The sequence below is a fragment of the Prionailurus bengalensis genome, chromosome B2, assembly GCF_016509475.1.
Source record: "Prionailurus bengalensis isolate Pbe53 chromosome B2, Fcat_Pben_1.1_paternal_pri, whole genome shotgun sequence".
In the NCBI taxonomy this organism is placed as follows: Eukaryota; Metazoa; Chordata; class Mammalia; order Carnivora; family Felidae; genus Prionailurus; species Prionailurus bengalensis.
Window position 1 is genome coordinate 50,730,294 of NC_057349.1, and position 13,532 is coordinate 50,743,825.

The window sequence follows — 13,532 nt, forward strand, 5'->3', positions numbered from 1 at the left end:
CATGGTTATGTTCAATGAATATTTGCTAAACAAGGAAAGGATTCTTTCTGCATACAGAATTTCCTTTGTTACCCACATGCAAAATTGTGATAGAATAAAACTCTTGGGGGCACCTGGGTGGCTCAGTGGGCTAAGTGTCAGCCTTCGGCTCAGGTCATGTTCGCACAGTTCATGAGTTCAAGCCCCGCATCAGGCTCTGTGCTGACAGCGGAGGGCCTGGAGCCTGCTTTGGATTCTGTGTCTCCCTCTCTCTCTCTTTGTCCTTCCCCTCCTTGTGCTCTCTCTCTCTCTCTCTTAAAAGTAAATAAATAAACCTTAAAAAATAAGAATAAAACAATTCTCAGCTTGGAGCTCTACATTAAATGGAAAGGTTGCATAAAGGTTAGGGAAGAAGACTTGGGGGTCAGATTATAGCCATTTCATTTTCTTTCTCCCTTTCTCATTAAGGAATCCTCTCTTCTTGTGGTTACTAAGAATAAATCCAGGGGCGCCTGGGTGGCGCAGTCGGTTAAGCGTCTGACTTCAGCCAGGTCATGATCTCGCGGTCCATGAGTTCGAGCCCCGCGTCAGGCTCTGGGCTGATGGCTCAGAGCCTGGAGCCTATTTCCGATTCTGTGTCTCCCTCTCTCTCTGCCCCTCCCCCGTTCATGCTCTGTCTCTCTGTCCCAAAGATAAATTAACGTTGAAAAAAAAATTAAAAAAAAAAGAATAAATCCATGTATTTCCTCTTTTAGACTCTACATAATGTGTTCTATTCTCTCCAAACAATCATGCATTGGGAATTTCCTTGTATGACTGGAGTAAGAGGAATTTAATCACAGATGTATGATTTCTAGTCAATATTGTTTTAGAAGAGGTAAAATCAAGAAGAATTTAGAGTATTCTAGAAGTAGAGGGGCAGGGAGACCCAAAGAGGGAGGAATGAGGGGGTGATTCTGGTATTGGATGGGTTTCCTTGATGATTTGGGGGAGCCAGATTTATACCAATTCTCAAGGCTTACAGAATACATGTAATGTATGCTGTAGACCTATTAGGGCCCTGAATTGAGAAAAGGCTGCAAGAGTCATCTGGACTTGTTCTTCAGAAAGAAAAAGGCAAGATACAACAGAGGAGCTGAGTGCAAGTCTTATGAGGCAGGAAAGGGAAAGAGGAGAACCCGCTGTGCTGTGACCACATCCAGAAGTTGAGGGGAGGCAGTTTGCCTGGGAAGCTCCTTGCTCCCTGGGCAACCAGGGAGGAAGATGAGAGCAGTGGTTTCCAAAATGTAATCATTCAATGTGCAGAGACAACACTGTATGAAATCCTTTCTTCTTCCTCTTGGGCTCACATGAAGTCTGTTTCTCCAGCTCCCTTGTATCTAGGTACAGCCATATGCTTAGTTCTGGCCAAAGTGATGTAGGTGGAATTGACATAGGTTACTTCCATACCTGGCCCACCAAAAACAGATCCTGCTCAGTTGCTCCCCCCCCCCCCCCCGCCTAATTGTTGGTAGTGATGTCTCCAAGATGGAAAAGGAATTTCTGAATGTAGAGTCTATAGTGATAACCTAAATGTGAGCACAAAGCAAAAACAGCTAGATAAAAAGATGTAAGTCCTCCATTCATATCACTGGACACTTCCCTCCTGTGGGTACATGTTGCAACAGTGGGGATGGAGGTAAGGTAAAGAGAAATGTTTGTCACTATAATCAAGGTCTCATTTCTTCCATTTTGATATATCACCCTTATCTGCACTAGATAAATCATAATTTTAAGAGGTCTTCTTTTTTGAAAGTTGCAGTCACTTCCATAGCTGTGACTGAATATCAAGGCAAAATCTAAATAGTAATTTCTCCAGGATGAGTCAGACTGACTTTAAAAGGTGCTTTTCTGAAAGGGATAAGAAAAGAAGATATAGGGGGCGCCTGGGTGGAGCAGTCGGTTAAGCGTCCGACTTCAGCCAGGTCACGATCTCGCGGTCTGTGAGTTCGAGCCCCGCGTCAGGCTCTGGGCTGATGGCTCAGAGCCTGGAGCCTGTTTCCGATTCTGTGTCTCCCTCTCTTTCTGCCCCTCCCCCGTTCATGATCTGTCTCTCTCTGTCCCAAAAATAAATAAACGTTGAAAAAAAAAAAAAAAGAAAAGAAGATATAGGATCTTTAGGCTAACCAGAGACTACTGTATTTGTCAAAAGATTGGGGAAAAGGGCCTCCCCCTCACCACTCTTTAAGGAGCATGTCTGGTCTGAAACTGGGTGGAAGATTGACATTGGCATAAAGAATAATGCATCCTACACCTACATTCATAGACCATCTTGTGAATGTAGCTAGAAAGGAAAAGAAGGGCCAAGAAGAGTATTTCTAGAGGGTGTGGGTTGGATTCCTTCAAGTCCCTTTCCTGAAATGGACTTCCTAATCCACTTCCCCTGCAACCCTGGTGAGGGGAAAGCCTAGAGGTAGTTTTGAATATCTTTCGGTCTCTAGTCTATCAAATTTGCAAACGCAGTGCGTGCAATATGGTTATTCCTTTGATACATACTGGAGTGCCTTGGATGTAATTAGTGTCTTTAAATAATTTCACGTGTGCTAAGAATTGGATAAATGGACTAGTGTGTGGACATGGGAGGGAGTGCAGACCGGTGGGGAAGCTTGGAGTTATAAATGTGGGAGTTCAAAGAAAAGTCAAGGAAACTCTGGGGCACCTGCCAGTGTGCTCAGAACTGGGAATGTGGCACCAGGCTGTTTCTGTTTGGGGGCCGTTCTAGTCTCTTTTCATGGTGGCAAAGCTTGGAGAAGTTTAAGAAAAAGTAATCACTGCCATTTAGAATTTTCTAGAAATGACTAACGGCCTCAACTGAGTGTTATTCTTTACTAAACCAGATCAAAGACTGGGCATCTTATGTTGGTTATATTTCATTTGCTCATTCGGAAGGTGAGGTGGAAGAGTAAGGTTGTGAGGGTTTGTTGGCACAACAATACAGTTTCATTTCCTAACATGTAGTTTCGATGCAAATGATGATGAACCAGAGTCCATGCCAGGTTGGCTGTGGTCAGGGTGGGAACGAGACTAGAAACCACCACACTTCATCTATGACTTCTAAGTGGTCAGGGCTGAGACAGACCAAACGTAGGCTTTTGTCTGAGCTACAAAGCAAATCACTCTCGATGTATAAAAATACATTTTTCCTTTACCAGTCCTCAAGTAGCTGAAACAGCTCTTCAATCATCTCATTTCGTTTTCTTGTTGTGTTTTGCTAAAGTGAGTCACCGTGAAAACTAACTAGAGGAAGAAACCACACACCCCAGTTATCACACAAAGGACACTACAAAACTGTCCACGTGGATCACTGGCTGAGCTCTTACTGAATGCAGCTTTATTGGTAGTGATGAGGTTACAGACACCACATACATTTTAGTTTGTTGTTCCTTATATGGTACCAGAATGTTTTAAGCAAAGAATTTTTTTTTTTTTTTGCCAGAATTTGCTGACTAGATACAAAGTTGTTTTAAAAGGAGTATCCAAGACAAGCATTTCATCTCAAATTCTCTGGAAAGGAAATTTAAATGGTTTTTATCTTCTGAATGTGCTGGAGGGTAAATCTTTAATATTTTAGATTCTTTAGTTCTCATAATTACCATGGGAGGAGCATTGAGGAAATTTTGCTACAGTTTTTACTGATATGAAGAGACATACTGAAAAATAATTCCTTATAATGCTGCCTTGTGCTAGAAGACATATTCATCCGTGGCTGGGATGGGGATATAGCTCATTCAGAGAACATTTGTTCAGAAAAGAATTCAGAAGAATCATTCAGAGAAGATTACATAAACTTATTGCTTTGTAACTCAGGGAAAAAATTAAATGAAGTGATTTTAGTTTCTTTTATCTAGTGTCTTGGATAAATTTTGAAGGCATTTGGCCGAGATAACCAGCAAAAAATTGACCTTCTAACACTTACATATTTCCAGGGAAGCCTCTGGTTACATGCATATTTGTAAAATACACTTACTATAATTGCTGTGTTGCCTTAACCATAGAACCATTCAGTACATTTTCACTTCCTTCTTGCCTCAATTATACCTCTTCACTCGTAACACCCCGCTACCATCTAATTACTGTTTAGAATTATATTAATCTGTACCATCACTGACCTTCTATTCATAACCAGTCTTACAACAGAGAAAGTAAACACAAAACTCATTCAATGACACCGAAAGCAACTGGAGCATCAGGGACGACAGTGGCACGCTAACAACGGACAGACCACATGACAGTCTTGTTTCCTTGAGACTCGCACATCAGGTCTCTGGCCCATTCAGAAAAAGAAAGCTTCTTATTTCAGCTACTGGGTGACTTGCTATTGCTCTGATAGGCGGAACTGATGCTTTTATTTAGTCACAGGATGTTGGCATTACAAAAATAACACGTCCTTTTCTTTCAGAAAAATAAAAGGAGGTATAGGGTTGGATCCTGAGACCAAAAGTATAATTGAATGCTTTAAACACATGGAAAATGAAGTGCTTTTCCAGTTGGGAAACATGGAGAAACCGTCGCGGTTCTAGGGGCAACTGCTTCAATGGCAGGGTTAAAGAGTACGTTTCGCTCGTGCGCAAAAAGTGACGCGGATTAGTTTGATTCCACATACTTTCGTGTCTTTCAGTTGTCAGTGAGGGATGTTTCAGGACACAGCACTTTCACCAACACTTAATGTTCCATGCTCCCTACCAATTTGTCATGTCAGAAATTCCAGGATCCTAAATTCATATTGGTCTTTATTTATGGACCTAACTGTTGAAACAGAAGGGAGAGCAGCATCGTCCCCAGGAACCTGGTACGCCCAGACACGTGGGTTTTCTCAGTCTTAAAATAAACAACGTAGAAAATACATTACACGGTAATTTCAAATGATTTACCCAGCTCCAACATGTCTCCAATCTCATCTCTAAAAAGCCACTTTTGTGTCTGCACCAAGCTCTCATCAAGCTCTGATTGCTGAAAAATCCTCTAGTGTCAATCTCTCCTCATTCTTCCAAGATAAAATGTTACAACTGATTGATTCTCATTTCATTCCAAGCCATAGGCCCTCCACTTAACCGAACTTCTAGGATCTCAACGGGAGACACTACTAGTGCACATCAGGAATTATGTCTATTTGCCCACTTATGACCTATAATCCATAAGAAATCACTTTTTTTCTCTCAAAATTGGTGATATACTATAGGCATCTCAACTGTACAAGAACATACATTTATATCAAACTAAAAGATGTTATAGTCATCCTCACACAGGCTTTGTGGGTTGTGGCCAAAATAATTTATTAAAAATGAAAAGTTTATTTTCCCAATGATGCTTCAAGGACAAGGGTTATCTGTGGTTTGTACAATGGCAACTTAAGGGGCTCAGTGATTTAACTTGCTCCATAAACTAGTTTCTTATACAGCTTTACTTTCCAGCCTGAACAGAGAGTCAAGGGAGCAGATACCTTTAGATTTGCTCTGTACGTGGAGAAGCTCTGAATGTTCTGTGTGGGGTGAGGAAACAGCCCAGTGTTTTTACATTAACAATGCCTTGTTCTCAACTTATAGTGTCGTAGGCTTTACCCAAGTGTTACCATTAAATACACAGAAATTGAACTTTTCATAAGGAGCAATGATATAAAATTGTTCCACAAAGTGTACTACATGAACCACTTTTCACAGTTCAAATAAAATATTTTAAATATAAATATTGTAACTCTAGCAATAACCTATCTACACAAGGTAGGAGAAATGGGATTAATGAGAACCCAGTTACATTTCCACGTATCCCGTGTTTAACCATTTAAATAGTTTTATTTTTCAAAACCTAATTGCACATAACCCATAACTGATAGGCCACTTCTCCAAAACAAAGAAACTATCAAAGAATAAGGTGATAAATTATAAGAAAGGAAAATATGTATCATTTACTACAATCATTCCCTTGCTCCAAAACTTGGCAAACATGTAAGAAAATGATATCAAGTGGATACACCTTAATTTGCAAAGTTAATTTGGAGCAGACGAAGTGAAAACATACATAACAGAATGGGCGTATATTATTTTGATATTTCCATGTGAGATAAATGTGTTAGATTTTTAATTAAGAAATCAAGAGGATTGCTGTGAAATGGAAAACAATGACATTTACCACCAGGATGTTACTGCCAAACCCAAGAATTCCAAACGTTCCCTTCATTCTCATCCATTAAAAAAAAAAAAAAAAATGAGGGAAATCACATTACTGTTACCAGTTGTATAACCTTCGGGCTACATAAGCTTTAAGTTAATGATCCTTACAGCCATAGTTTTATTTGGTGTTCTTTCTTGGGGCTTACATTGGGTCAAGTTTGCATCTCGGTGTAGTTTTTAGGGTCAGAGTAAGGCTCCCATCATACTTGCAATTCCTTTAATAGGGGAGGAAGGTTGAAGTGCAAACACTTGTAGGAAAAACAACAAAATGATCTAAATTTACACCATAAACTAAATGACTAGTGGTTCTCTTCTTTGAGAGCAGTGTTTTTTGATAGCAACTACACTGGAGACTGAGGCACAGAGGAAAAAGAGAACAAGGGATAAACCAAAGGTATCAATGTGACAGTTACAGGGAGGAATCCCTGTTACTTTCCAGTCAGACGTTGTTTTAAGCTTTATGACTTTGTCACGGGATGCCTTTCAATATTCTTTACTCAGTCACGTATTGAAAAAGAAACTGCATTTAAATATAGAATTAAGTCTTTATGGATATAGACGGATTTCCATTTTAAAATAAAAGCTATGAATGCTTTTAACTTCCTAAAGAAAAAGAGAAAGAGGAAGATAAACTTTTGTACATGAAACTGCTTACTCGAATAAGCTTCCCGTCTACTGAAGGGTAAAAGAAAATTCTCAGATGTGGGTGTAACCGCTATGCATGAAGGGAAAACGCCCTGGTGGAAGACTGCCTGCAATGAATCCTGCCTGCCACCCAATGGCCGGTGAAAGGAGTGGTTTCTTTTCTTTGCGGCTTACAGAAAAAAAAAAACAAAAAAACAAAAAAAACAGACCCAGAGGCAGATTAAGCCATACCCGGAATTTAAAACCACCAAGACATAGGCCTCGATATAGTTTAAGATACAACCACTGTAGTAAAGGTTATATATTTTCCTTTCCGCTAACTCAAAGGTTACCCACGAACGCCTATTTGTTCTTCCTGCGTCCCCGCATCTACCTGGGTTCAGATACTGACTGGCACGGAGGACACTGAGCTGGCTCGGGATTCCCGGGTCACGCTGCTGGGCATCGAGAGGGTGCAGCAGGACACGCCCACGGTGGCCTCGGGCAACTCGTCGTCCTCCATCCACTCGTTGAGCTCCGGGCTGAAGCACTGGATGCACTTCTTGTATTTCTTCTCGCCCTCGTTCCAGCCCCCCACGAGATACGCGCGGCCGTGCAGCGCCGAGGCGCCCGCCGTGCTCACGCCCACCAGCAGCGGCGCTGCGTAGCTCCATTGGCCAGTCGCGGGGCTGTAGCACTCCACGGCCAGCACGTCCACGCGCTCCCCGCGCGCCCCCAGCTGGCTACCCCCCATCACGTACACCCTGTCGCCCAGAGTGACCGCGCAGTGCCAGCCCCGCGGTGTGCTCAGGCCCGGCAGCTCCTGCCACGAGTCGCCGGCGGGGTCGTACGCGCACACCGAGCGCGAGTACGCGCTGCCGATGTACCCGCCGGTCACCAGCACCCGGCCGTCGGTGACCGCGCTGGCGTGGCAGCAGCGCGCCACCTCCAGGGGCGTCTTCGGCTGCCACTGATTGGTGGAGGGCACGTAGCATTCCAGCGAGGCCAGACTGCCTTCGGTATTGCGGCCGCCCACGGCGTAAAGGAGCCCGTTGAACACGCTCAGGCTGAAGTGCGTGCGCTTCTGGTTCATGCTGGCCAGGTGTATCCAGGTGTTGAAGCGGGGATCATATCTGAAAATGGCAGAGGAAGTGTGACAGCCTTGTTGGCGGCAGCTGGAGAACCCACGTGAGTCCACAAATGGAAATGTTGACACTTCCTGCAAGGAGGCTTCCCTACCAACAGAGCGCAGCCCCTCACCTGGAGGCTGGGTGTTTCTGTGTCAGCCAGTAAAAGAGCGTGACACTTGGAAAAGGCAATGTAGGCATTGGTGACTCCTCCTCCTCCCGTTTATAAAACTCGCTGTCACTTGGAGAAGTCCCCACAGAACCCAACCTTCTAGTTCCTCTTCCTCCATACTCAAATATCCATCATGGGGAAGATTTATGCATGTAGGGGAGGCCGTGCAAACTGGGTATTTGTGGCAAGCAGAAAGGGAACACTGCCACATTGACGTCAATTCCACATATCTACAGACACCAGCCATCCCTCGCTCATTCTCACTGCTTAAGATAGGAGTTGGCTAGTTGGATTTCTCCATCTCTCACCAATACCTTCTCATTTACACACCTGTCCTGGCCATTGCAACAGTAAAGCTAAGTCACTCAACCAAGTCTTCTATCATCTGTTTAGAATGAGATCAATGAAACTCATATCCAAAAACATCAACAGATGCATAATTTTTGATACCTTTCTATTTTCTAGCACCTCTGCGCAGGGAAGATTTTTTAGGTTAGAGGTATATTTTTTTCAGTGTTTGATATTACAGTTATTATGCCACAAGGCATTGAAATCAATACTGCAAAAGCAGTGGCTAGAATCCTAATAAGAGGTATCAGCAGGAGGAAAATAAGCAGTCATAGAAAACCTGTTTCAACTGTTTACATAGTTCCAAAGTATTGTAAACACAGATTCTTTCCATTAGTTTGATGTTCCTTCATTTTTGTCACATTTAACCTCCAAATCAAAGCTTAACCACTCTTATAAAGGACAAAAATCAGTTAATTGTTTGGATTCATTTAAATGACACACAGACTTATAATGAAATAATAAAGAATTTTTTTCATGATATGCTGTATAAATTTTCAGATCTTGCTCATTAGTTGTTTGACTTTGTACTTGTACCATGATAGAAGCATGACTTTCTGACATTTCAAATATATGAAAGTTATTATAAATATACAAAAATAACATGACATTTGAGTTCCATTTTCTGAAGGCTATATTATACTTTTACTGTTTCTACATGCATCAAAAATGTAGATATTTTCTAAGGTATTCAGTCCTCAAATAAATGTTTAAAATTAATTACCTGTCACGTGTTTAACGATCTCATTGTATCTGCCAATTATAAATCTGACAGTCATCAGTGACAGTCACTTAAAATAAATTTTGTATTATTGTGATCTTTCTTACCATCTAGTGTTAAAAACTACATTTGTACCTAGTTTGTTTTCAGAAAAACAATGCATTGGGAAGGGCGCCATACTATAAATGAGAAAATGTGAATTACTACTTACTAGTGGTATAACTTCTCTGGGTATCAGATTTCTCACGTGTATAATCAGAATAACCACATCTTCCCAGCTCATTTCCTAGGCTTATTCAGAAATCTGGAGTGCACTATTTATATATGCATGTACTTTATGTAATGTGAACTGTTGTGTACATGTAATGTGGGATTATTGTTATTGATTTACTGAGCCAATGAACTAACAGAAATGACTAATTTACTTGTCAGGGAAACTGTCTTACATTAAACCATTTGAGTTTCTAATAAAGGATCAAATACCTGCAGAAATTGCTGACTGCGTGCTTGGCTTGATTTCTTGCATCATTCTGGTCTTCGCCACCGGCCACGTAAAGAAATCCGTCCATCACAGCCACACACTGATTAAAACTCTTGGCTGGCATTTCTGTAAGCTTGCTCCATCCATTTTCAGGGTCTCTGTACAAGATGTCTCTACTAAGGGACTTCTCAGTGAGGCCTGGACGTCCCCCAACAGTGACAAGGACTCGACAGCCCCCACGGATTCTCGTGCGCCTAGACTGCAATGTGTTTTGATGATATGGAAGTAAGTGGTAGTTCATAGCATCTACGAGAAGTTTGTGGCAGTCAGCATCTTGCATCATTCTTGGTACAGACTGAACATAGTTGACCAGGTCTTGTGCAGAGATGGTACCAAAGCGAATATTGCTCAAAAGATCTGCAGCATACCTCACTCTCTTTTGGTCAAATTCTAACCACTTCATTGCAATCTGGAATGCTACTATTTCAGAAGGCAACTGTAAGTCATCATCTATGAGAAGTTCATTAATTTGCTCAAAGGTAAGTTTCAAAAACTGATCTGATTCTGCAAATTCAAGGAAGTTATCCCGGATAAATTTTTGGGTTGCTGCTTTTGCATTTTTCAAAGAGTATGTTTCAGCAATGTTAGCAATGTACATGCAATTCTCAACACTCATCTCCCGTATCAGAAAATCACTGCACATCTTTACAAGGGTGTGGATCTGAAGATAAACAGCAGCAGAAATAATGCTTCCTATCGTGTACAAGGAGAGAGTCAGCTTTCCGGTGTAGGCATACGCGATGACAGTAGCCAGGCCTAGTGGTGAGATATCATTGAGATCCACCCTTTGGGTAGATGGGTCTTTTTTTAGGATGTTGTAAAAGTATTCACTGCATGAAGCCATCACTGACTTGTGAACATCAAAAGATTTGGTTTTGGTGCCAATGACTAAGTCGCAAAGGAAGTTCTCCTGCCTCATTCTACTTAAGCCTTCCAAGAGATTGGGGCCATAAGAAGCATCTGTTAGTTCAGAAGAAATGCAGTTAAGGCCATTGCCTCCCTCTAGGAGCCCATTCAAAGCATTTAATTTGTTTAGGGGGCTATCTTCTACGATTATGGTCATCTCATTGATATCTCCTTTGTTCTTTTTGACAGTCTTCTTTTTGGGGGCCATGTTGGCAAACACACTGTCACAGGCAAGATTTTGCTACAAAAAAAAAAAAAAAAAGAAAAGAAAGAAAGAAAGAAAGAAAGAAAGAAAGAAAGAAAGAAAGAAAAAGAAAAGAAAAGAAAGAAAGGCATGGTTTTATTTTAACTGTGCATTGGGCTTTGAAATGTTACACTGAAAACCTTCTTTTTCATAATAGTTTTTTAATAGCATAATGTAGATTAAACCTCAAAAATGGGCTTAAAGACTCACATTAAACCAGATTCACATTTTATGGACAGTTTGCTTCAGCATCAAGCACTGAAGACAATTCTAGAAAGATTTATATTATCAAATGAGACCTCTCAATACCTATACTGCCAAGTAATTTTATATAGCAGAAATGATCAAATATTCTCTGTTCTAGCTGTATAGTATTTATAGAATAGTAGTTAAACATCACTTGAAGGGCTTAGTTTATTCTCATGAAAAAATGAATTATAACTACTCTGAAGTTTTCCTCAATAAAATACTAAAATTCAGGAATCCATGTGAAATGTATATATATATATTAGAATAAATGTGGAATTTAAAAGTCAGTGAGTAAGGATTTGTAATGATACATTAGTTCAATTAACTTCTACTCTACATAGTCACTAAAATAACTTCCAGATGGATGAAATCCCTAAGTCACACTCACACACACACATACACATACACACACATGCAATGTGTACAAAAAGTAGAGCAAAGTAGGTGTTTTTTTTCTTTTTCTTTTTTAATTTTAGGGTAGGAAAGGCCCTCTTAAGCATAATCCCAAATCCAGAAGCCATAGGGGAAAAGACTGAAATATCTGAATACAAAAAAAAAGAAACTATAAAATAACACCAGCCATTTAAAAGGCAAGAAATTGATGTTTAAAAAATGTTTGTCACATTCTTTTTTCAATGTTTATTTATTTATTTTTAGAGAGAGAGTGTGTGCACGCAAGTCAGGGAGAGGCAGATAGAGAGGGAGAGAGAGAATCCCAAGCGGGCTTGATCTTAAGAACTGTGAGATCATGACCTGAACCAAAACAAAAAATTGGATGCTTAACCTCTGAGCCACCCAGGCACACCCCACCTTTTTAAAAATTGTAACACTCTTGACAGATAATAAGTTAATTAACATGATATTTAAAGAACTCCAACAATTAATTAACAATAAAAAAGTAATCCAATTAAAAATTATCAAAGACTATGACTAGGTAACTAGATTGTTCACAGAAAATACAAATAGTTGATCAATACATTTTTTAAAGCTAAACTAATTATAATCAGGGAACTGTCAACTGAAATACAGAAATCCTTTTTATTTTTTTGTGGATTCATTTTGCTTATCAGATGGTTAAAATATTTTTTAATCTTCGTATATCAGATACTGGTGTGGTGCTCTCCACACACATTATTGATGGGAGTATGATTGATACAGTCTTTGATGCTAAATCTAAATCTAGGAATGTGCCTCATAGAGTATTATCCTCTTAAAGATATATTTATATGGATAGTATCCATTTTCCATTATCAATGTTATAAATATTTGAGCCAGTTTAAACCGATATGAAGTGGCTCTGAACCTTTAAGGTGATTTAAGCTTTAGTATTAAACAGACTTGAAATATACTAAGTTTAACAAATACATGCTGAGCCCTTAAAATATAATTAATTAAACTGTTTTAGACTTTTTAAAAATATTGAGCTTAGTCACCAGAAGATGTTATATTTGGACTTTTCAGTGGGTTTTATTTACACCAGGATGGTAGTATTCACTTTTTTGTGAGATTACTGTTTTTTTTTTTAATTTTTAAGATTGCAAAATCAGTATTCATAAATCAACAACTCACTTTGGTAGATATTATTCCAGATAATTGGATAAGCTTATACAAACTTATATTTGCATGTTTTTGAGCAGTGATGTGTTGATAAACCAGCTCTCTTTTTTTTTTTTTTTTTTTTAAATTTTTTTTCAACGTTTATTTATTTTTGGGACAGAGAGAGACAGAGCATGAACGGGGAAGGGGCAGAGAGAGAGGGAGACACAGGATCGGAAACAGGCTCCAGGCTCTGAGCCATCAGCCCAGAGCCCGACGCGGGGCTCGAACTCACGGACCGCGAGATCGTGACCTGGCTGAAGTCGGACGCTTAACCGACTGCGCCACCCAGGCGCCCCTAAACCAGCTCTCTTAAAGGTGAAAAAGTCCTTCTTTGTAAGGTATGGATTTCTTTAGTGCAAATACACTCATTGTAGCTGCTTTTAAGCTATCCACTGCTTAACAATCATCTTGTCAAATTCCTGAAAATGTAACAGTTGGCTTTCAGAAGCCAGTACAAGTCAGCTCCAGCATACCACTATGTGAGAACTTACATCAAAACACATTGATGCTGTATTATTCAGCAGTTTGTTTTTTCTCACCTACCATAAGTTATGTACTTCCTTCCGTATCAGTACACACATGCATTCACATCATTCTAATAGTTGCATAGCATCCCATACTAAAGATGTATAAAACTTATGCAATTATTCTCCTACTGATGGGTATTTGGGTATTCAGGCATTTCATAGTTTTTTGAAGGCTGTGTGTGTGTGTGTGTGTGTCTTTTAAGTCTCACTGTTGAATTCATTCTGAAGGGTAAAACTTGGCTTTGATCCTTCTTGAAAGGCCTTCAATTTAATTACTGGAATATATGTT

General features: G+C 40.1%; 1 protein-coding gene across 8 annotated transcripts in view; it reads right to left on the reverse strand.

Annotated features, from left to right (window-relative positions):
* The window catches only part of KLHL31 (kelch like family member 31), a 129,943-nt gene that overhangs the window by 104,495 nt on the left and 11,916 nt on the right, over positions 1-13,532 (reverse strand). For 7 of the 8 annotated variants that reach the window (XR_006298957.1, XR_006298955.1, XR_006298958.1 and 4 more), the window contains exons 2-3: positions 9,661-10,865; positions 7,204-7,942 (exon numbers count right to left, since the gene is read on the reverse strand). Coding sequence is in view for 1 of the 8 variants with exons in the window: in XM_043591665.1 (XP_043447600.1) it covers positions 7,210-7,942; positions 9,661-10,832 (1,905 nt within the window). In the remaining 7 variants the exon portion in view is untranslated. Of the gene's footprint in view, positions 1-3,327; positions 7,943-9,660; positions 10,866-13,532 lie in introns of those variants that run through there. The other variant, XM_043591665.1, reaches the window with a different exon arrangement.